The sequence below is a fragment of the Nerophis ophidion genome, linkage group LG07, assembly GCF_033978795.1.
Source record: "Nerophis ophidion isolate RoL-2023_Sa linkage group LG07, RoL_Noph_v1.0, whole genome shotgun sequence".
Taxonomy (NCBI): domain Eukaryota; kingdom Metazoa; phylum Chordata; class Actinopteri; order Syngnathiformes; family Syngnathidae; genus Nerophis; species Nerophis ophidion.
In genome coordinates, this window is record NC_084617.1 from 70,667,608 (window position 1) to 70,692,731 (window position 25,124).

At 43.7% G+C, this 25,124-nt stretch overlaps 1 protein-coding gene across 2 annotated transcripts in view; it reads left to right on the plus strand.

Moving 5' to 3' along the window:
- Positions 1–23,118, plus strand: part of adora2aa (adenosine A2a receptor a) — a 36,964-nt gene extending 13,846 nt beyond the window's left edge. For both annotated transcript variants that reach the window (XM_061907035.1, XM_061907036.1), the window contains exons 3-4: positions 4,104–4,723; positions 15,230–23,118. In XM_061907035.1, the coding sequence (XP_061763019.1) occupies positions 4,386–4,723; positions 15,230–16,142 (1,251 nt within the window). In that variant the 5' untranslated portion in view covers positions 4,104–4,385 and the 3' untranslated portion in view covers positions 16,143–23,118. The remainder of the gene's footprint in view (positions 1–4,103; positions 4,724–15,229) is intronic.
- The last annotated feature ends 2,006 nt before the right edge of the window (positions 23,119–25,124 follow it).

Genomic DNA, 25,124 nt, shown 5'->3' on the forward strand with positions numbered 1-25,124 from the left:
CCCTCAGACAACACACCGTCGAGGCATGATGTCTCCAAGGTTCCAAAAAATAGTCGAAAAAACGGAAAATAACAGAGCTGAGACCCGGTGTTTGTAATGTGTTGAAAATGAAAATGGCGGGCGTGTTACCTCGGCGACGTCACATTCTGACATCATCGCCTCCAGCGCGATTAACAGAAAGGCGTTTAATTCGCCAAAATTCACCCATTTAGAGTTTGGAAATCGGTTAAAAAAAATAGATGGTCTTTTTTCTGCACCATCAAGGTATATATTGACGCTTACATAGGTCTGGTGATAATGTTCCCCTTTAAGAAACTGTGGTGTTGACAAAGTATAATGCAAGTAAACTTTATTTGAACGTGAGTTATTTGAGTGGTAGTTGGCACACGTTGATTTGGAGATAAGTTAGTATTGTGCTTAAAAATATTTCAACATGATCAAAAAAGAAGCTCTCAAATGGTTGAAATGTATTTGTAGCGGGCTGCATGTACGACAAACACTGTTATTATTGAGTCGGAGTAGGTTATTTATCATTTTTAAACACTGAGAAGCGTTTAAGTGGCTGCACTCGACATTTAAAACTGCAGTGAATTAAAAACTGTGCCCTTTCACTTCTTTTTGCAGCCTGTGGCTCACATTATCAACATCATCTTTTTAATGTCTTGACGTGCGCTCGACACGCCAGCAAAGGTTAGATTCAAAATGTCATCTTGTTTTCATCTGACATCACAAGGACAGAGATAAGACCTTCTGGAGGAAAGTCCTGTGGTCGGATAAAAAGAAAAAGTTGAGCTGTTTGGACACAATATTCAGCAATATGTTAGAAGGAGCAAAGACGAGGCCTTTTATGAGAACACCAAACCTACCGTCAAGCATGGTGGTGGTAGTATTACGCTTTTGGTCACTTCATTTCTGTTTGTTTCCTTGTTTTTGTATTTACTTCCTATCAGTGCTCTTATTTAGGTTTCCACTTCCTGCTTGTTTCGCTGAGCACCGTGTTCGTTTACTCACCTGCTGTTGATCGGCACCTGGTCCACACCTGTGCCAATCAGCATTATGTCTATTTATGTTTCACTCGCCCACTCCTCAGTGCTCGAAGATCACTTTATGTTAGCAACTATTCCATGCAAGACTGGTTCCCTCTCTGTTTGAGTGATAAAACTCATCTTACCTGCTCGTGGTCCTCCTGGTTCCTGGTGCTTTACAGAGAGTAAATGGGATAATGGAAAAGGAAGCTTACCTCCAAATTCTTCAGGACTACCTGAAATCGTCAGCCCGGAGGTTGGGTCTTTAACACTGTTAAAAAATATGCGCCACACTGTGAACCCACACCAAACAAGAACGACAAACACATTTCGGGAGAACATCCGCAACCGTAACACAACAGAACTAATACCCAGAACCCCATGCAGCACTAACTCTTCCGCGACGCTACAATATACAAGTATGCCCCCCAAAAAACGTCAAAAGTGGTAGCGGAATAGCTAAATCCGGCCAGAATGAAGGTTTTAGAATGGCCTTCCCAAAGGTCCTGACTTAAACGTGTGGACAATGCTGAAGAAACAAGTTAATGTCAGAAAACCAACACATTTAGTTGCACTGCATTGGTTTTTGTCAAGAGGAGTGGTTAGTGAAACTTGCCAAGGGACATGTAAGCATACTTGCCAACTTTAAGACCTCCAAATATCCCTTTGAGCTGTCCTGGATGAAATGAAATTCTTTTTTTCCAATCATTTTGGACTTTGCAAGCGTATTTCTTCTTCTTACTTGTCGTCGCCCCTTGTGGAGGGGGGGAGGGGGGTGAGTGATATCTAAAGGATATCACCACATGGGCTCAGGAACACTTCAGAAAACCACTGTCAGTAAATAGAGTTGGTCGCTACATCTGTATGTGCAAGTTAAAGCTCTACTAAGCAAAGCGAAAGCCATTTATCAACAACATCCAGAAACGCTACCAGCATTTAAGATGGACTGATGCAAAGTGGAAAAGTGTTCTGTGGTCTGACGAGTCCACATTTCAAATTGTTTTTGGAAATATTCGACATCGTGTCACCCAGACCAAAGGGGAAGCGAACCATCCAGACTGTTATCAACGCAAAGTTCAAAAGCCAGCATGTGTGATGGTATGGGGGTGCATTAGTGCTTAAGGCATGGGTAACTTACACATCTGTGAAGGCACCATTAATGCTGTAAGGTACATGCAGGTTTTGGAAAAACATATGCTGACATCTAAGCGTTGTCTTTTTCATGGACGCCCCTGCTTATTTCAGTAAGACAATGCCAAGCCACATTCAGCACGTGTTACAACAGCGTGGCTTCATAAAAAAAGAGTGCAGGTACTTTCCTGGCCCGCCTGCAGTCCAGACCTGTCTCCCGTCGAACGTGTATGGCGCATTATGAAGCGTAAAATACGACCGCGGAGACCCCGGACTGTTGAACGACTGAAGCTCTACATAAAACAAGAATGGGAAAGAATTCCACTTTCAAAGCTTCAACAATTAGTTTCCTCAGTTCCCAAATGTTTATTGAGTGTTGTTAAAAGAAAAGGTGAGGTAACACAGTGGTGAACATGCCCTTTCCCAACTACTTTGGCACGTGTTGCAGCCATGAAATTCTAAGTTAAATATTATTTGCAAAAAAAAAAAAAAAAAGTTTATGAGTTTGAACATCAAATATCTTGTCTTTGTAGTGCATTCATCCATCCATCCATCCATCCATCCATCATCTTCCGCTTATCCGAGGTCGGGTCGCGGGGGCAGCAGCCTAAGCAGGGAAGCCCAGACTTCCCTCTCCCCAGCCACTTCGTCCAGCTCTTCCCGGGGGATCCCGAGGCGTTCCCAAGCCAGCCGGGAGACATAGTCTTCCCAACGTGTCCTGGGTCTTCCCCGTGGCCTCCTACCAGCTGGACGTGCCCTAAACACCTCCCTAGGGAGGCGTTCGGGTGGCATCCTGACCAGATGCCCGAACCACCTCATCTGGCTCCTCTCCATGTGGAGGAGCAGCGGCTTTACTTTGAGTTCCTCCCGGATGACAGAGCTTCTCACCCTATCTCTAAGGGAGAGCCCCGCCACCCGGCGGAGGAAACTCATTTCGGCCGCTTGTACCCGTGATCTTATCCTTTCGGTCATGACCCAAAGCTCATGACCATAGGTGAGGATGGGAATGTAGATCGACCGGTAAATTGAGAGCTTTGCCTTCCGGCTCAGCTCCTTCTTCACCACAACGGATCGATACAACGTCCGCATTACTGAAGACGCCGCACCGATCCGCCTGTCGACCTCACGATCCACTCTTCCCCCACTCGTGAACAAGACTCCTTGGTACTTGAACTCCTCCACTTGGGTCAGGGTCTCCTCCCCAACCCGGAGATGGCACTCCACCCTTTTCCGGGCGAGAACCATGGACTCGGACTTGGAGGTGCTGATTCTCATAGTGCATTCAATTGAAAAGTATTTGCAAATCATTGTATTCCCTTTATATTTACATCTAACACAATTCCCCAACTCATACGGAAACGGGGTTTGTATGTTAGATCCACTATGGACTGGACTTTCACAATATTATGTTAGACCCACTCGACACTCGACATCCATTGCATCCCATCTCCTCTAGAGTGTGTGTGTGGTCTGCGGTCCTCTCCAAGGTTTCTCACAGTCATCCACATTGACGTCCCACTGGGTTGTGAGTTTTTTTCTTGCCCTTTTTGTGGGCTCTGAACTGAGGTTGTAGTTGTGGCTTGTGCAGCCCTTTGAGACACTAGAGATTTAGGACTATATGAGTAAACATTGATTGATTGATGGTCTTTTTCATGGACGCCCCTGCTTATTTCAGTCGAGCATTTATCCAATGACTGTCCAGTTTGCCTGCAGTAGAACATCTCACTCTATTTTTAGTCTATATAAATAAACATTGATTCTTGACAAGTGTACGCCGACTTTTGACCACGACTGTAAATGTGAGGGTGGAGCAGAACGCAAAATGAATACTACTCTTGAATACATTTTAAAAAAAAAACCACAAACGCGTTCCTATTGGCTGAGTCTTAACGTGTTGCGCCACACTTCCTTCACTGTCAAACCATTTCCTCTTTGTGTCTTCTGCAGCGACTTCGCTCCATTGATGCGGCGTCGCTGGCGAGGTCTCAGCCCCTCAAGAGGTTCATGGGAAAATGCCGCGGAGGGTTAGGACCCGCGGGAAGAGGCTTCTCTCGGGCTGGAAAGGACTCTTCCGCGTTTAGCGACTTGGACTTCTATCTGAGGTTCGGGCCGAGCAGGTGGTGAGGACGGGTCAGGGTGCGAGTCCGAGCGCTGGCGGGGCCGTCGCTAAGCTGGTAGAGGCGAGGTCTCCTCCCCCTCCTCGTCGATGAGACTTCACATTCGTCCACCATGCTGGAAAACCCCGCCGCCTCTGCCCCTTACATCGCTCTGGAGCTGCTGATCGCCATCTTCTCCGTGCTGGGCAACGTGCTGGTGTGTTGGGCCGTGTTCCTCAACAGCAACCTGCAGAGCCACACCAACTTCTTCGTGGTCTCGCTCGCCGTGGCCGACATCGCGGTGGGCGTCCTCGCCATTCCGTTCGCCATCGTCCTCAGCGTGGGCTTCTGCTCCAACTTCTACGGATGCCTCTTCATCGCCTGTTTCGTGCTGGTCCTCACCCAGAGCTCCATCTTCAGCCTGCTGGCCATCGCCATGGATCGCTACATCGCCATCAAGCTACCGCTCAGGTCAGTTTTGGGGTCCTTTGATTTGAAAAGTCGTACTTCCAGAACTTGGTTCGCTTTCCAGGACTGAAGTTGTGGTTTTAGCATCGAGATACGGTCCACGTTTCTTACACATGTGACCGTAGAGCTAGAGATGTCCAATAATGGCTCTTTTGCCAATACTCCGATATTGTCCAACTCTTAATTACCGATTCCGATATCAACCAATACAAACAGTCGTACAATAAACACATTAGTGCGCCTAATTTTGTTGCGATACCCCGCTGGATGCATTAAACAATGTGACAAGGTTTTCCAAAATAAATCAACTCAAGTTATGAAAAAAAAATGCCAACATGGCACTGCCATATCCCAGAAGAGTTAGTGCTGCATGGGATTCTGGGTATTACGTGTGTTACGGTGCGGATGTTCTCCCAAAATGTGTTTGTCATTCTTGTTTGGTGTGGATTGACAGTGTGGCGCATATTTGTAACAGTTCGCTTCCCAGGACTGTAGTTGTGGTTTTAGCATCGAGATACGGTCCACGTTCCCTTGACATGTGACCATAGAGCTAGAGATGTCCAATAATGGCTCTTTTGCCAATACTCCGATATTGTCCAACTCTTAATTACCGATTCCGATATCAACCAATACCGATATATACAGTCGTACAATAAACACATTAATGCGCCTAATTTTGTTGCGATACCCCGCTGGATGCATTAAACAATGTGACAAGGTTTTCCAAAATAAATCAACTCAAGTTATGAAAAAAAAATGCCAACATGGCACTGCCATATCCCAGAAGAGTTAGTGCTGCATGGGATTCTGGGTATTACGTGTGTTACGGTGCGGATGTTCTCCCAAAATGTGTTTGTCATTCTTGTTTGGTGTGGATTGACAGTGTGGCGCATATTTGTAACAGTTCGCTTTCCAGGACCGTAGTTGTGGTTTTAGCATCGAGATACGGTCTACGTTCCTTTGACATGTCACCATAGAGCTAGAGATGTCCAATAATGGCTCTTTTGCCAATACTCCGATATTGTCCAACTCTTAATTACCGATTCCAATATCAACCGATACCGATATATACAGTCGTACAGTAAACACAGTAATGCGCCTAATTTTGTTGCGATACCCCGCTGGATGCATTAAACAATGTGACAAGGTTTTCCGAAATAAATCAACTCAAGTTATGAAAAAAAATGCCAACATGGCACTGCCATATCCCAGAAGAGTTAGTGCTGCATGGGATTCTGGGTATTACGTGTGTTACGGTGCGGATGTTCTCCCAAAATGTGTTTGTCATTCTTGTTTGGTGTGGATTGACAGTGTGGCGCATATTTGTAACAGTTCACTTTCCAGGACTGTAGTTGTGGTCTTAGCATCGAGATACGGTCCACGTTCCTTTGACATGTGACCATAGAGCTAGAGATGTCCAATAATGGCTCTTTTGCCAATACTCCGATATTGTCCAACTCTTAATTACCGATTCCGATATCAACCGATATATACAGTCGTACAATAAACACATTAACGCGCCTAATTTTGTTGCGATACCCCGCTGGATGCATTAAACAATGTGACAAGGTTTTCCAAAATAAATCAACTCAAGTTATGAAAAAAAAGGCCAACATGGCACTGCCCAGAAGAGTTAGTGCTGCATGGGATTCTGGGTATTACGTGTGTTACGGTGCGGATGTTCTCCCAAATTGTGTTTGTCATTCTTGTTTGGTGTGGATTGACAGTGTGGCACATATTTGTAACAGTTCGTTTTCCAGGACTGTAGTTGTGGTTTTAGCATCGAGATAAAATCCACGTTCCTTTGACATGTGACCATAGAGCTAGAGATGTCCATTAATGGCTCTTTTGCCAATACTCCGATATTGTCCAACTCTTAATTACCGATTCCGATATCAACCGATATATACAGTCGTACAATAAACACATTAATGCGCCTAATTTTGTTGCGATACCCCGCTGGATGCATTAAACAATGTGACAAGGTTTTCCAAAATAAATCAACTCAAGTTATGAAAAAAAATGCCAACATGGCACTGCCATATCCCAGAAGAGTTAGTGCTGCATGGGATTCTGGGTATTACGTGTGTTACGGTGCGGATGTTCTCCCAAAATGTGTTTGTCATTCTTGTTTGGTGTGGATTGACAGTGTGGCGCATATTTTTAACAGTTCGCTTCCCAGGACTGTAGTTGTGGTTTTAGCATCGAGATACGGTCCACGTTCCTTTGACATGTGACCATAGAGCTAGAGATGTCCAATAATGGCTCTTTTGCCAATACTCCGATATTGAAGTGAAGTGAATTATATTTATATAGCGCTTTTCTCAAGTGACTCAAAGCGCTTTACATAGTGACACCCAATATCTACGTTACATTTAAACCAGTGTGGGTGGCACTGGGAGCAGGTGGGTAAAGTGTCTTGCCCAAGGACACAACGGCAGTAACTAGGATGGCACAAGCGGGAATCGAACCTGCAACCCTCAAGTTGCTGGCACGGCCACTCTACCAACCGAGCTATGTATTGTCCAAATCTTAATTACCGATTCCGATATAAACCTATATATACAGTCGTACAATAAACACATTAACGCGCCTAATTTTGTTGCGATACCCCGCTGGATGCATTAAACAATGTGACAAGGTGTTCCAAAATAAATCAACTCAAGTTATGAAAAAAAATGCCAACATGGCACTGCCATATCCCAGAAGAGTTAGTGCTGCATGGGATTCTGGGTATTACGTGTGTTACGGTGCGGATGTTCTCCCAAATTGTGTTTGTCATTCTTGTATGGTGTGGATTGACGGTGTGGCGCATATTTTTAACAGTTCGCTTTCCAGGACTGTAGTTGTGGTTTTAGCATCGAGATACGGTCAACGTTCCTTTGACATGTGACCGTAGAGCTAGAGATGCCCAATAATGGCTCTTTTGCCAATAATCCGATATTGTCCAACTCTTAATTACCGATTCCGATATCAACCGATATATACAGTCGTACAATAAACACATTAATGCGCCTAATTTTGTTGCGATACCCCGCTGGATGCATTAAACAATGTGACAAGGTGTTCCAAAATAAATCAACTCAAGTTATGAAAAAAAATGCCAACATGGCACTGCCATATCCCAGAAGAGTTAGTGCTGCATGGGATTCTGGGTATTACGTGTGTTACGGTGCGGATGTTCTCCCAAATTGTGTTTGTCATTCTTGTATGGTGTGGATTGACGGTGTGGCGCATATTTTTAACAGTTCACTTTCCAGGACTGTAGTTGTGGTTTTAGCATCGAGATACGGTCAACGTTTCTTACACATGTGACCATAGAGCTAGAGATGTCCAATAATGGCTCTTTTGCCAATACTCCGATATTGTCCAACTCTTAATTACCGATTCCGATATCAACCGATATATACAGTCGTACAATAAACACATTAATGCGCCTAATTTTGTCGCGATACCCCGCTGGGTGCATTAAACAATGTGACAAGGTTTTCCAAAATAAATCAACTCAAGTTATGAAAAAAAATGCCAACATGGCACTGCCATATCCCAGAAGAGTTAGTGCTGCATGGGATTCTGGGTATTACGTGTGTTACGGTGCGGATGTTCTCCCAAAATGTGTTTGTCATTCTTGTTTGGTGTGGATTGACAGTGTGGCGCATATTTGTAACAGTTCGCTTCCCAGGACTGTAGTTGTGGTTTTAGCATCGAGATACAATCCACGTTTCGTACACATGTGACCATAGAGCTAGAGATGTCCAATAATGGCTCTTTTGCCAATACTCCGATATTGTCCAACTCTTAATTACCGATTCCGATATCAACCGATATATACAGTCGTACAATAAACACATTAATGCGCCTAATTTTGTTGCGATACCCCGCTGGATGCATTAAACAATGTGACAAGGTTTTACAAAATAAATCAACTCAAGTTATGAAAAAAAAATGCCAACATGGCACTGCCATATCCCAGAAGAGTTAGTGCTGCATGGGATTCTGGGTATTACGTGTGTTACGGTGCGGATGTTCTCCCCAAATGTGTTTGTCATTCTTGTTTGGTGTGGATTGACAGTGTGGCGCATATTTTTAACAGTTCGCCTCCCAGGACTGTAGTTGTGGTTTTAGCATCGAGATAAGGTCCACGTTCCTTTGACATGTGACCATAGAGCTAGAGATGCCCAATAATGGCTCTTTTGCCAATACTCCGATATTGTCCAACTCTTAATTACCGATTCCGATATCAACCGATATATACAGTCGTACAATAAACACATTAATGCGCCTAATTTTGTTGCGATACCCCACTGTATGCATTAAACAATGTGACAAGGTTTTCCGAAATAAATCAACTCAAGTTATGAAAAAAAATGCCAACATGGCACTGCCATATCCCAGAAGAGTTAGTGCTGCATGGGATTCTGGGTATTACGTGTGTTACGGTGCGGATGTTCTCCCAAAATGTGTTTGTCATTCTTGTTTGGTGTGGATTGACAGTGTGGCGCATATTTGTAACAGTTCGCTTTCCAGGACTGTAGTTGTGGTTTTAGCATCGAGATACGGTCCACGTTCCTTTGACATGTGACCGTAGAGCTAGAGATGTCCAATAATGGCTCTTTTGCCAATACTCCGATATTGTCCAACTCTTAATTACCGATTCCGATATCAACCGATACCGATATATACAGTCGTACAATAAACACATTAATGCGCCTAATTTTGTTGCGATACCCCGCTGGATGCATTAAACAATGTGAAAAGGTTTTCCAAAATAAATCAACTTAAGTTATGAAAAAAAATGCCAACATGGCACTGCGATATCCCAGAAGGGTTAGTGCTGCATGGGATTCTGGGTATTACGTGTGTTACGGTGCGGATGTTCTCCCGAAATGTGTTTGTCATTCTTGTTTGGTGTGGGTTGACAGTGTGGCCCATATTTGTAACAGTCTTAAAGTTGTTTATACGGGCACCCTCAGTGTGACTTGTATGGCTGTTGACCAGGTATGCCTTGCATTCACTTGTGTGTGTGTGTGAAAAGCCGTAGATATTATGTGACTGGGCCATCACGCTGTTGGTATGGAGGGAAAGCGGATGTCATGACAGGTTGTAGAGAATGCTAAAGGCAGTGCCTTTAAGGTACGCCCCCAATATTGTTGGCTGGGTGGAAATCGGGAGAAGTTCGGGAGAATGGTTTCTCCCGGAGATTTTCGGGAGGGTCACTGAAATTCGGTAGTCTCCCGGGGAAATCGGGAGGGTTGGCAAGTATGGTTTGAGGTAGAGATGTCCAATAATGGCTTTTTTGCCGATATCCGATATACCGATATTGTCCAACTCTTAATTACTGATTCCGATATCAACTGATACCGATATATACAGTTTGGTGGTAGCAGGGGTTGTATATTTTAGCGTCCCGGAAGAGTTAGTGCTGCAAGGGGTTCTGGGTATTTGTTCTGTTGTGTTACGGTGCGGATGTTCTCCCGAAATGTGTTTGTCATTCTTGTTTGGTGTGGGTTGACAGTGTGGCGTACATTTGTAACAGTGTTAAAGTTGTTTATACGGCCACCCTCAGTGTGACCTGTATGGCTGTTGACCAAGTATGCATTGCATTCACTTGTGTGTGTGTGTATAAGCCGCATATATTATGTGACTGGGCCGGCACGCTGTTTGTCAGTGGCCTTGTGGTTAGAGATCGGTAGATTCTGAGTTCAAACCCCCGGCCGAGTCATACCAAAGACTATAAAAATGGGACCAATTAGCTCCCTGCTTGGCACTCAGCATCAAGGGTTGGAATAGTGGATCTACAAACCCTGTTTCCATACGAGTTGGGAAATTGTGTTAGATGTAAATATAAATGGAATATAATGATTAGCAAATCATTTTCAACCCATATTCAGTTGAATATGCTACAAAGACAACATTTTTGATGTTCAAAATGATAAACTTTTTTTTTTTTTCAAATAATCATTAACTTTAGAATTTGATGCCAGCAACACGTGACAAAGAAGTTGGGAAAGGTGGCAATAAATACTGATTAAGTTGAGGAATGCTAATCAAACACTTATTTGGAATATCCCACAGGTGTGCAGGCTAATTGGGAACAGGTGGGTGCCATGATTGGGTATAAAAACAGCTTCCCAAAAAATGCTCAGTCTTTCACAAGAAAAGATGGGGTGAGGTACACCCCTTTGTCCACAACTGCGTGAGCAAATAGTCAAACAGTTTAAGAACAACTTTTCTCAAAGTGCAATTGCAAGAAATTTAGGGATTTCAACATCTACGGTCCATAATATCAAAAGGTTCAGAGACTCTGGAGAAATCACTCCACGTAAGCGGCATGGCCGGAAACCAACATTGAATGACCGTGACCTTCCATCCCTCAGACGGCACTGTATCAAAAACCGACATCAATCTCTAAAGGATATCACCACATGGGCTTAGGAACACTTCAGAAAACCACTGTCATTAAATACAGTTTGTCGCTACATCTGTAAGTGCAACTTAAAACTCTACTATGCAAAGCGAAAGCCATTTATCAACAACATCCAGAAACGCCGCCGGCTTCTCTGGGGCCTGAGATCATCTAAGATGGACTGATGCAAAATGCAAATAGTGTTCTTTGGTCTGACGAGTCCACATTTCAAACTGTTTTTGGAAATATTCGACATTGTGTCATCCGAAGGGTAAGCGAACCATCCAGACTGTTATCGACACAAAATTCAAAAGCCAGCATCTGTGATGGAATGGGGGTGCATTAGTGCCCAAGGCATGGGTAGCTTACACATATGTGAAGGCACCATTAATGCTGAAAGGTACATACAGGTTTTGGAACAACATATGCTGCCATCTAAGCACCGTCTCTTTTTCATGGACGCCCCTGCTTATTTCAGCAAAACAATGCCAAGCCACATTCAACACGTGTTACAACAGCGTGGCTTCGTAAAAAAAAAGAGTGCGGGTACTTTCCTGGCCCGCCTGCAGTCCAGACATGTCTCCCATGGAAAATGTGCGGCGCATTATCTGTTGAACGGCTGAAGCTCTACATAAAACAAGAATGGTATAGAATTCCACTTTCAAAGCTTTAACAGTTATTTTCCTCAGTTCCCAAACATTTATTGTGTTGTTAAACAAAAAGTGATGTAACACAGTGGTGAACATGCCCTTTCCCAACTACTTTGGCACGTGTTGCAGCCATGAAATTCCAAGTTGATTATTATTTGCAAAAAAAAAAATAAAGTTTCTCAGTTTGAACATCAAATATCTTGTCTTTGTAGTGCATTCAATTGAAAATGGGTTGAAAAGTATTTGCAAATCATTGTATTCTGTGTTTGTTTACCTCTTACACAATTTCCCAACTCATATGGAAACGGGGTTTGTAGTAGTACAGTTGTTATTAGTGAGAATATACTTATTTTAAGGTATTTTTGGGTTCATTGAGGTTAGCTATTTTGACTTGTTTTGGAAAATATTGTTCTATTGGCAGATGATTTTTGCTTAGTTCAAATAAAAAAAAACTATTTTTTCTATTTTCTTTTTTTTGTTTTTGAACACTGACTTTTCTGAAGTCGAAATTGTGGGTCTCTTAATTGCTTGAGCAGACCATGTCCAAGTCCCATCTCTTCACATGTCAGATGTTGATATCAGCGACACTACCACTGACAGTCTTTTCAACTTTGACCTTTTGTCGTTGAATTAAAGTGCACCTCGGAGACTTTGTGTTTCCTGTTTCCAACAGACACTTTTCACACAGCCGACGCCGTCTCTGCATCGTTTTTTTGGGGGGTTTTTTTGCATCTCCGACGTTGTTGTTGCAGGGGTTGACATTTTGCACTTTAACATCTGAAGAATGTGCTAGAAACAAACTGTCTCAGCTGCTCTCCCACACTGTGTGGCGGTCATACTGAAAACAGACTAAAAAAAGACTAGTTTGTTGATGATTTATTTTTTACTCTTAAAGACCAGGAAATAATCTTGTCATTCGTACCAAATGTGGACTTCAATTGCTTGGCGGGGTAATTAGCAATAGTATCAATACCAAGGCTGTCAATATCGAATCAATACACGTCATTTTCGGTGTTTGTTTTCACAAATATTGGTGTTTTATTTGTCGATATTGTTATGTTTATGTATTCTTTACAAACTCAGGGAATCTGTTGTTGGACTTTGGGAGGTGGTAATATGACAAAACATTTGAATGAGCAGGCAGCACGGTGGTAGAGGGGTTAGTGCGTCTGCCTCACAATGGTCCTGGGTTCAATCCCAGCCTCGGGATCTTTCTGTGTAGAGTTTGCATGTTCTCCCCGTGACTGCGTGGGCTTCCTCCCACCTCCAAAGACATGCACCTGGGGATAGGTTGATTGGCGACACTAAATTGGCCCTAGAGTGTGAATGTTGTCTGTCTATCTGTGATGAGGTGGCGACTTGTCTAGGGTGTACACCGCCTCCCGCCCGATTGTAGCTGAGATGGCTACCAAAAGCGCCTTATTGCAGTGAACCTTGCCAAGGGATATGTAAGCAAATATTAACGGTTTAGCTCGGTTGGTAGAGTGGCCGTACTTGAGGGTTGCAGGTTCGATTCCCGCTTCCGCCATCCTAGTCACTGCCGTTGTGTCCTTGGGCAAGACACTTCACCCACCTGCTCCCAGTGCCACCCACACTGGTTTGAATGCAACTTAGATATTGGGTTTCACTATGTAAAGCGCTTTGAGTCACTAGAGAAAAAGCGCTATATAAATATAATTCACTTCACTTCACACAACATTGCTGTATGTATACTTTTGACCCAGCAGATTTGGTCCCATTTTTTAGTAGACCCCCTAATAAATTCATAAAGGAACCAAACTTCATGACTGTATGTGCTCCAATCCCTCTATCACAGAAAATTAAGAGTTCTAGAAATGCTTGGAAACTCAAGACAGCCATGACATTGTGTTGTTTACAAGTCTATGTAAACTTTGGACCATGACTGTAGGTAAGTCTTTTTTTTGTCATTGCACAAGTACAACAGAACTTATCAGCACAAACCCGTTCAAGATTAGACAAACAGTGTACAGCAGGGGTGCCCATTACGTCGATCGCGAGCTACCAGTGGACCGCGGGGGGTGTGTCAGTCGATCTCCAGCCAGGCTTTTAAAAAAAATAGACCTAAAAATTAGCGATCATCAATCTTCACCAAGACGTCACTTAAATGACATTCACGGTACCGGAGGGTCTTGTGAGATGACGCTGGCTGCTGCAAGATCATTATTATTAAAAAATGACCGAGAGGAAGGCGAGAAACACTTTTTATTTCAACAGACTCTCGCGCCGTACCTTCCGTCAAAACTCTAAAGGCCGACTGCACATTTCCTATCTTCACAATAAAAGCCCTGCTTCATGCTGCCTGCGCTAACTAAATACAGAGTCTCGGAAAACTGGCGTGCACAAGCGATCCCTCAGAAAGCTGGCGTGCACATCACTTGTGCACGCCAGCTTTCCGAGACTCTTATTTTGTCAGCGCAGGCAGCATGAAGCAGGGATTTTATTGTGAAGATAGGAAATGTGCAGTCGGCCTTTAGAGTTTTGACGGAAGGGACGGCGCGAAACTCTCTTGAAATAAAAAGTGTTTCTCGCCTTCCTCTCTGTCATTTTTTCATAATAATGAACTGGCAGCAGCCAGCGTCATCTCACAAGACCCTCGGGTGCCGTGAATGTCAATCAAGCAAGCTACGGAATTTGCCGCCAATGTTTTTCTTGTAAAGTGTATGGAAGCTGGATGAATTAGTTGCCAAAAAACAACCACTTTCATGTGGTATTGTACAGAAAGGACAACTTTTTTTCTCCTCCATTTGAAAATGTGGGCGTTATCATCATTACTGTCTGATTCCAATCAATGCAAGTCATCAGAATCAGGTAATACACCAACTTATATTCTTGTCTTCGTGAAAGAAAGACACATGCTTGTATTATCATTAAACACATTTAACTTGTTTACAAAAATGTCTCTTTCATAAATAAATAAAAAATGATATATATAAATGAGGTAGATCCCCTCGAGCTGGTCAATTGAAAAGTAGCTCGCCTGCAGAAAAAGTGTGGGGCCCCCTGATGTACAGGGTTACAGAACAGGAACGCTGATGGGTCGCAACAAGGCGCCTCGTAACATACGGGAAAAAGGTCAACGCTGGTGGAGGATGAGTAAAAAAATACAATCCTGGAGTGTGAAAAAGCAGATTTACATATTACAACATACATCTTGAGACTTGCAACAGAGGGGAGGGGAGAGGGGGCCACGGTGGCAGGCTGCAGCTCTCCAGGCGACATCACCCCTAAGGGATTCGCGTCAAGGGCGTTGGATGGGAGGTGGGGTATGTGTGTGTGGCGTATACTTTTTTTGTGGATGCAAGCCTGCGGCGTGTCTCTGTTCGCGGTCTTGGTGTTGTGCAGCCGCTAGTCAGTCCAAAGTCAAAAACAAGAAGTGTGTCTATGAGAGACAAATTTACATTTTCGACACTGACCGGACTTCTCTCTCTCAAGGTACAACAGCCTGTTGACGGGCCGGAGGGCTCAGTGCATCATTGCCATCTGCTGGTTTCTCTCCGTCATCATCGGCCTCACCCCCATGATGGGTTGGCACAAGTTCTCCCAGAAGGAAAACGCGGAGTGTCCGCCGGGCCTGATGAAGTGTCTATTTGAGAAGGTGGTCGTCATGGATTACATGGTGTACTTTAACTTCTTCGCCTGCGTCTTGATGCCCCTGCTACTGATGCTGGCCATCTACGTGTGTATCTTCATGGCCGCCCGTCACCAGCTCAAACTCATGGAGGTCAAGGCGGCTCACGGGGAGAAGTCCAGCTCCACCCTCCAGAAGGAGGTCCAAGCCGCCAAGTCTCTGGCCATTATAGTGGGACTCTTTGCTGTGTGCTGGCTGCCGTTACACATCATCAACTGCTTCACCTTCTTCTGTCCCGAGTGTCCGCACGCTCCTCTCTGGATCGTGTACGTGGCCATCATCCTGTCTCACGGCAACTCTGTGGTCAATCCCTTCATCTACGCCTACCGCATCAGGGAATTCCGGCAAACCTTCCGGAAAATCATCCTCCACCACATCTTGGGCCGGCAGGAGGGGATGGAACGACGCGGAAGCAAGCGCAACTCTCTTCGCAGCAGCATCACTGACTCCATCCGACTCAAGGCCAACGGCCTCAGGTTGGACCTTTTCACCCAGCAGGGGAGCAGCAGTAGCAACGTCTCCCAAATCTCCTCTGGCTGCACTACTCACATATCCCCTGTAGGGGGAGACCCGTTGATAGTATCCCCAATGCCCCTTCCTGTATCTCAAGCAGAACCCATTAGACCGACTGCAATCGCCACCTGTCATCGTCTGCAGTGTTTAATGGGACCAAAAGGTGTGGAGGAACAGGAACCACAGAAGCAGAGCACCGCCTAAGCAGAACCACAGCTAACCGGCACAACAAGGAGAGCAGCTTGAGGGAACTGGCAAAAGTGTCTTAACACACACACACACACACACACACACCTACTGGTTATCATTTAGAATGGGGACCAAGTGTTTGTTCGTGACTTGTGGGGACCACCCTTTCTACAGGTTGTGGAGGCATACAAAAAATTAGGTAAAATGGCCACTGCCCAGTTAGCTCATACACGTCTTTAAATCTCTGGATTGACAAAGTAATGTGCTGATCAGACTTACTGGGGACCCTGGGGGGAAAAAGAGTTAATATGGTTCCATCCATCCATCCATCTTCTTCCGCTTATCCGAGGTCAGGTCGCGGGGGCAGCAGCCTAAGCAGGGAAGCCCAGACTTCCCTCTCCCCAGCCACTTCCCCCGGGAAGAGCTAGACGGTTCATGGGGACCAAATTTAAATCCTGTTGCATACTTCACACAAATGTGTACGTGACTACTGAGGACCATTAAAAAGTTGAAATGTCTCACACTCAAACTAACCAGCAAATGGGAAAAAAACGTAAAAATCACTTGGGGCATCTTCAGAATGGATCTGACTATCATTTAAAAAGGTGTCCCTTTAGGAGACTTGTTTTTTTGGTCCCCATACCGTCAGAGGTCCCCTAAAGGTGACTGTGTAAACAGAGCGATGTCCCCATTAAGTAAGCATTGCCAGAAAACACACACATACTGGTTATCATTTAGAATGGGGACCAAGTGTTTGTTCGTGACTTGTGGGGACCACCCTTTCTACAGGCTGTGGAGGCGTACAAAAATGAGTTGAAATGGCCACTGCCCAGTTAGCTCATACACATCTTTAAATCTCTAGATTGATGAAGTAATGTGCTGATCAGTCTTACTGGGGATCCAGGGGGGAAAAGAGTTAATATGGTTCATGGGGACCAAATTTAAATCCTGTTGCATACTTCACACAAATGTGTACGTGACTACTGAGGACCATTAAAAAGTTGAAATGTCTCACACTCAAACTAACCAGCAAATGGGAAAAAAAAACGTAAAAATCACTTGGGGCATCTTCAGAATGGATCTGACTATCATTTAAAAAGGTTTCCCTTTAGGAGACTTGTTTTTTTGGTCCCCATACCATCAGAGGTCCCCTAAAGGTGACTGTGTAAACAGAGCGATGTCCCCATTAAGTAAGCATTGCCAGAAAACACACACACACACACACATATACTGGTTATCATTTAGAATGGGGACCAAGTGTTTGTTCGTGACTTGTGGGGACCACCCTTTCTACAGGTTGTGGAGGGATACAAAAATGAGTTGAAATGGCCACTGCCCAGTTAGCTCATACACGTCTTTAAATCTCTGGATTGGTGAAGTAATATGCCGATCAGTCTTAGTGGGGGCCCTGGGGGAATATAGTTAATAGGGTTCATGGGGACCAAATTTAAATCCTGTTGCATACTTCACACAAATGTGTACGTGACTACTGAGGACCAATAAAAAAGTTTAAATGTCTCACACTCAAACTAACCAGCAAATGGGAAAAAAAACCCCGTAAAAATCACTTGGGGCATCTTCAGAATGGATCTGACCATCATTTAAAAAGGTTGCCCTTTAGTGGACCTGTTTTTGTTGTCCCCATACTGTCAGAAATCCCCTAAAGGTGACTGTGTAAACAGAGCGATGTCCCCATTAAGTAAGCATTGCCAGAAAACACACACACACATATTGGTTATCATTTAGAATGGGGACCAAGTGTTTGTTCATGACTTGTGGGGACCGCCCTTTCTACAGGTTGGTGTTTGTTTGTGACTTGTGGGGACCACCCTTTCTACAGGTTGTGGAGGCATACAAAAATGAGTTGAAATGGCCACTGCCCAGTTAGCTCATACACATCTTTAAATCTCTGGATTGATGAAGTAATGTGCTGATCAGTCTTACTGGGGACCCTGGGGGGGAACAGAGTTAATATGGTTCATGGGGACCAAATTTAAATCCTCTTGCATACTTCACACAAATGTGTACGTGACTACTGAGGACCATTAAAAAGTTGAAATGTCTCACACTCAAACTAACCAGCAAATGGGAAAAAAAACATAAAAATCACTTGGGGCATCTTCAGAATGGATCTGACTATCATTTAAAAAGGTTACCCTTTAGGAGACTTGTTTTTTGGTCCACATACCATCAGAAGTCCACTAAAGGTGACTGTGTAAACAGAGCAATGTCCCCATTAAGTAAGCATTGCCAGAAAACACACACACATACTGGTTATCATTTAGAATGGGGACCAAGTGTTTGTTCGTGACTTGTGGGGACCACCCTTTCTACAGGTTGTGGAGGCATAAAAAAATAGGTAAAATGGCCACTGCCCAGTTAGCTCATACACGTCTTTAAATCTCTGGATTGATGAAGTAATGTGCTGATCAGTCTTACTGGGGACCCTGGGGGGGAAAAGAGTTAATATGGTTCCATCCATCCATCCATCCATCCATCTTCTTCCGCTTATCCGAGGTCGGGTCGCGGGGGCAGCAGCCTAAGCAGGGAAGCCCAGACTTCCCTCTCCCCAGCCAGTTCCCCCGGGAAGAGCTAGACGGTTCATGGGGACCAAATTTAAATCCTGTTGCATACTTCACACAAATGTGTACGTGACTACTGAGGACCATTAAAAAGTTGAAATGTCTCACACTCAAACTAACCAGCAAATGGGAAAAAAAAACGTAAAAATCACTTGGGGCATCTTCAGAATGGATCTGACTATCATTTAAAAAGGTTTCCCTTTAGGAGACTTGTTTTTTTGGTCGCCATACCGTCAGAGGTCCACTAAAGGTGACTGTGTAAACAGAGCGATGTCCCCATTAAGTAAGCGTTGCCAGAAAACACACTTACACACACATACTGGTTATCATTTAGAATGGGGACCAAGTGTTTGTTCGTGACTTGTGGGGACCACCCTTTCTACAGGTTGTGGAGGCATACAAAAATGAGTTGAAATGGCCACTGCACAGTTAGCTCATACACGTCTTTAAATCTCTGGATTGACGAAGTAATGTGCTGATCAGACTTACTGGGGACCCTGGGGGGAAAAGAGTTAATATGGTTCATGGGGTCCAAATTTAAATCCTGTTGCATACTTCACACAAATGTGTACGTGACTACTGAGGACCATTAAAAAGTTGAAATGTCTCACACTCAAACTAACCAGCAAATGGGGAAAAAAACGTAAAGAAACTTGGGCATCTTCAGAATGGATCTGACTATCATTTAAAAAGGTTACCCTTTAGGAGACTTGTTTTTTGGTCCCCATACTGTCAGATGTCCCCTAAGGGTGACTGTGTAAACAGAGCGATGTCCCCATTAAGTAAGCATTGCCAAAAAACACACACATACTGGTTATCATTTAGAATGGGGACCAAGTGTTTGTTCGTGACTTGTGGGGACCACCCTTTCTACAGGTTGTGGAGGCATACAAAAATGAGTTGAAATGGCCACTGCCCAGTTAGCTCATACACATCTTTAAATCTCTAGATTGATGAAGTAATGTGCTGATCAGTCTTACTGGGGACCCTGGGGGAAAAGAGTTAATATGGTTCATGGGGACCAAATTTAAATCATGTTGCATACTTCACACAAATGTGTACGTGACTACTGAGGACCAATAAAAAGTTGAAATGTCTCACACTCAAACTAACCAGCAAATGGGAAAAAAAACGTAAAAAAAACTTGGGCATCTTCAGAATGGATCTGACTATCATTTAAAAAGGTTTCCCTTTAGGAGACTTGTTTTTTTGTCCCCATACCGTCAGAGGTCCCCTAAAGGTGACTGTGTAAACAGAGCGATGTCCCCATTAAGTAAGCGTTGCCAGAAAACACACTTACACACACACATACTGGTTATCATTTAGAATGGGGACCAAGTGTTTGTTCGTGACTTGTAGGGACCACCCTTTCTACAGGTTGTGGAGGCATACAAAAATGAGTTGAAATGGCCACTGCACAGTTAGCTCATACACATCTTTAAATCTCTGGATTGATGAAGTAATGTGCTGATCAGTCTTACTGGGGACCCTGGGGGGAAAATAGTTAATATGGTTCATGGGGACCAAATTTAAATCATGTTGCATACTTCACACAAATGTGTACGTGACTACTGAGGACCATTAAAAAGTTGAAATGTCTCACACTCAAACTAACCAGCAAATGGAAAAAAAAGAAGCTTAAAAACCACTTCGGCATCTTCAGAATGGATCTGACTATAATTTAAAAAGGTTTCCCTCTAGGAGACTTGTTTTTTGGTCCCCATACCGTCAGAGGTCCCCTAAAGGTGACTGTGTAAACAGAGCGATGTCCCCATTAAGTAAGCGTTGCCAGAAAACACACTTACACACACACATACTGGTTATCATTTAGAATGGGGACCAAGTGTTTGTTCGTGACTTGTGGGGACCACCCTTTCTACAGGTTGTGGAGGCATACAAAAATGAGTTGAAATGGCCACTGCCCAGTTAGCTCATACACATCTTTAAATCTCTAGATTGATGAAGTAATGTGCTGATCAGTCTTACTGGGGACCCTGGGGGAAAAGAGTTAATATGGTTCATGGGGACCAAATTTAAATCATGTTGCATACTTCACACAAATGTGTACGTGACTACTGAGGACCAATAAAAAGTTGAAATGTCTCACACTCAAACTAACCAGCAAATGGGAAAAAAAACGTAAAAAAAACTTGGGCATCTTCAGAATGGATCTGACTATCATTTAAAAAGGTTTCCCTTTAGGAGACTTGTTTTTTTGTCCCCATACCGTCAGAGGTCCCCTAAAGGTGACTGTGTAAACAGAGCGATGTCCCCATTAAGTAAGCGTTGCCAGAAAACACACTTACACACACACATACTGGTTATCATTTAGAATGGGGACCAAGTGTTTGTTCGTGACTTGTGGGGACCACCCTTTCTACAGGTTGTGGAGGCATACAAAAATGAGTTGAAATGGCCACTGCCCAGTTAGCTCATACACATCTTTAAATCTCTAGATTGATGAAGTAATGTGCTGATCAGTCTTACTGGGGACCCTGGGGGAAAAGAGTTAATATGGTTCATGGGGACCAAATTTAAATCATGTTGCATACTTCACACAAATGTGTACGTGACTACTGAGGACCAATAAAAAGTTGAAATGTCTCACACTCAAACTAACCAGCAAATGGGAAAAAAAACGTAAAAAAAACTTGGGCATCTTCAGAATGGATCTGACTATCATTTAAAAAGGTTTCCCTTTAGGAGACTTGTTTTTTTGTCCCCATACCGTCAGAGGTCCCCTAAAGGTGACTGTGTAAACAGAGCGATGTCCCCATTAAGTAAGCGTTGCCAGAAAACACACTTACACACACACATACTGGTTATCATTTAGAATGGGGACCAAGTGTTTGTTCGTGACTTGTAGGGACCACCCTTTCTACAGGTTGTGGAGGCATACAAAAATGAGTTGAAATGGCCACTGCCCAGTTAGCTCATACACGTCTTTAAATCTCTGGATTGATGAAGTAATGTGCTGATCAGTCTTACTGGGGACCCTGGGGGGGAAAAGAGTTAATATTGTTCATGGGGACCAAATTTAAATCCTGTTGCATACTTCACACAAATGTGTACGTGACTACTGAGGACCATTAAAAAGTTGAAATGTCTCACACTCAAACTAACCAGCAAATGGGGGAAAAAAACCGTAAAAATCACTTGGGGCATCTTCAGAATGGATCTGACTATCATTTAAAAAGGTTTCCCTTTAGGAGACTTGTTTTTTGGTCCCCATACCATCAGAGGTCCCCTAAGGGTGACTGTGTAAACAGAGCGATGTCCCCACTAAGTAAGCATTGCCAGAAAACACACACACACACACACACATACTGGTTATCATTTAGAATGGGGACCAAGTGTTTGTTCGTGACTTGTGGGAACCACCCTTTCTACAGGTTGTGGAGGCATACAAAAATTAGTTGAAATGGCCACTGCCCAGTTAGCTCATACACGTCTTTAAATCTCTGGATTGACGAAGTAATGTGCTGATCAGTCTTACTGGGGACCCTGGGGGGAAAGAGTTAATATGGTTCATGGGGACCAAATTTAAATCCTGTTGCATACTTCACACAAATGTGTACGTGACTACTGAGGACCATAAAAAAGTTGAAATGTCTCACACTCAAACTAACCAGCAAATGGGAAAAAAAACGTAAAAATCACTTGGGGCATCTTCAGAATGGATCTGACTATCATTTAAAAAGGTTTCCCTTTAGGAGACTTGTTTTTTTGGTCCCCATACCGTCAGAAATCCCCTAAAGGTGACTGTGTAAACACAGCGATGTCCCCATTAAGTAAGCATTGCCAGAAAACACACACATACACACACATACTGGTTATCATTTAGAATGGGGACCAAGTGTTTGTTCGTGACTTGTGGGGACCACCCTTTCTACAGGTTGTGGAGGCATACAAAAATGAGTTGAAATGGCCACTGCCCAGTTAGCTCATACACGTCTTTAAATCTCTGGATTGATGAAGTAATGTGCCGATCAGTCTTAGTGGGGGCCCTGGAGGATTATAGTTAATAGGGTTCATGGGGACCAAATTTAAATCCTGTTGCATACTTCACACAAATGTGTACGTGACTACTGAGGACCATTAAAAAGTTGAAATGTCTCACGCTCAAACTAACCAGCAAATGGAAAAGAAACCCCGTAAAAATCACTTGGGGCATCTTCAGAATGGATCTGACTATCATTTAAAAAGGTTTCCCTTTAGGAGACTTGTTTTTTTGGTCCCCATACCGTCAGAGGTCCACTAAAGGTGACTGTGTAAACAGAGCGATGTCCCCATTAAGTAAGCATTGCCAGAACACACACACACACACACACACACACACACACACACACACACACACACACACACACACACACACACACACACACACACACACACACAGAAGCTAAAAAGTAACAGAAACAACTACCAATGTCTTATGCATGCAGTTGCATGGTAATTTCCACATTCACCCGTTCACACACACACACACACACACGTTCACACGCTGAAGGCGGGAGCTGCCAATGCAAGGCCCTAACCACGACGCATCAGGAGCAAGGGTGTGAAGTCTCTTGCTCAAGGACACAACGGACGTGACTAAGATGGCAGAAGCTGGGGATCGAACCAGGAACCCTCAAGTTGCAGCCACGCGAGCCATGCCGTCCCCGTATGTATATTGTTTATGTTTTTCATCATTACAAATAAAAGGAATAAAAAAATATGTTCCAACAATTAATTTTACATACTTACATACATTCCCTTTTTTTTTTTTAATTGTTTTTTTCAAAATAATTGAAATTAAGTTCCAGTCTTTTAACTCTTGGTCCAAATGATTCCATACATGAATCCCGACAAAGACACAACGCTGCTTTGCACTCCTTCTCCCACAAGTTTATTGTTTTAAACATTTCCTTCTTTCAAAAATTATAAACACAGTCTTGTTTTTTTAGTGAAGTGAATTATACTTATATAGCGCTTTTCTCTAAGTGACTCAAAGCGCTTTACATAGTGAAACCCAAAATCGAAGTTACATTTAAACTGGCACTGGGAGCAGGTGGGTAAAGTGTCTTGCCCAAGGACACAACGGCAGCGACTAGGATGGCGGAAGCGGGAATCGAACCTGGAACCCTCAAGTCGCCGGCACGGTCACGCTACCAACTGAGCTATGCCGCCCCTGTACATACGCTGGTAACTTATTCCAATCCAATCCACGTCATTTATATAGCACATTTGAGTGAATTCCATTTATATAGCGCTTTTCTCTAAGTGACTCAAAGCGCTTTTACATGGTGAAACCCAATATCTAAGTTACATTTAAACCAGTGAGGGTGGCACTGGCAGCAGGTGGGTAAAGTGTCTTGCCCAAGGACACAACGGCAGTAACTAGGATGGCGGAAGCGGGGGTCGAACCTGGAACCCTCAAGTTGCTTGTACGGCCACTCTACCAACTGAGCTATGCCGCCCCTGTATATATGCAGGTAACTTGTTGTAGTTCGTCACTACATCTGTAAGTGCAAGTCAAAACTCTACCGTGCAAATCACTATTTATCAACAACACCCAGGAACGCTGTCGGCTTTGTTGGGCCCGAGCTCATCCAAGATGGATTGATGGACAGTGGAAAAGTGTTCTGTGGTCTGACGAGTCGACATTTCAAATTGTTTTTGGAAACTGTGGACGTCGTGTCCTCCGGACCAAAGAGGATAAGATTGTTCAAATGCCAGCATCTGTGATGGTGCCCAAGGCATGGGTAACTTACACATCTGTGAAGGCACCTTTAATGCTGAAAGGTACATACAGGTTTTGGAACAACATAGGTTGCCATTCAAGCAACGTTATTATGGACGCCCCTGCTTATTTACTATTTACATTTTAGATTGTCACATCTGAACTATGAATGAACACATGTGGAGTTATGTACTTAAAGGCCTACTGAAACCCACGACTACCGACCACGCAGTCTGATAGTTTATATATCAATGATGAAATATTAACATTGCAACACATGCCAATACAGCCTTTTTAGTTTACTAAATTACAATTTTAAATTTTCCGCGGAGTTTCTTGTTGAAAACGTAGCGGAATGATGACGCGTGTTTGTGACGTCACCGGTTGTAGCGGACATATTAGCCCAGCACCACTTACGGCTAAAAGTCGTCTCTTTTCATCGCATAATTACACAGTAATTTGGACATCTGTGTTGCTGAATCTTTTGCAGTTTGTTCAATTAATAATGGAGACGTCAAAGAAGAATGCTGTTGGTGGAAAGCGGTGAATTGCAGCTGCCTTTAGCAACCCAAACACAGCCGGTGTTTCTTTGTTTGTTGTGAAGCTTTAACCCAGAGCGGTCGAGTGAACATGTTTCTCTACGTCAACCAGCAAGTTTTTGAATGGGAAAATTGTGATATATATATCTTA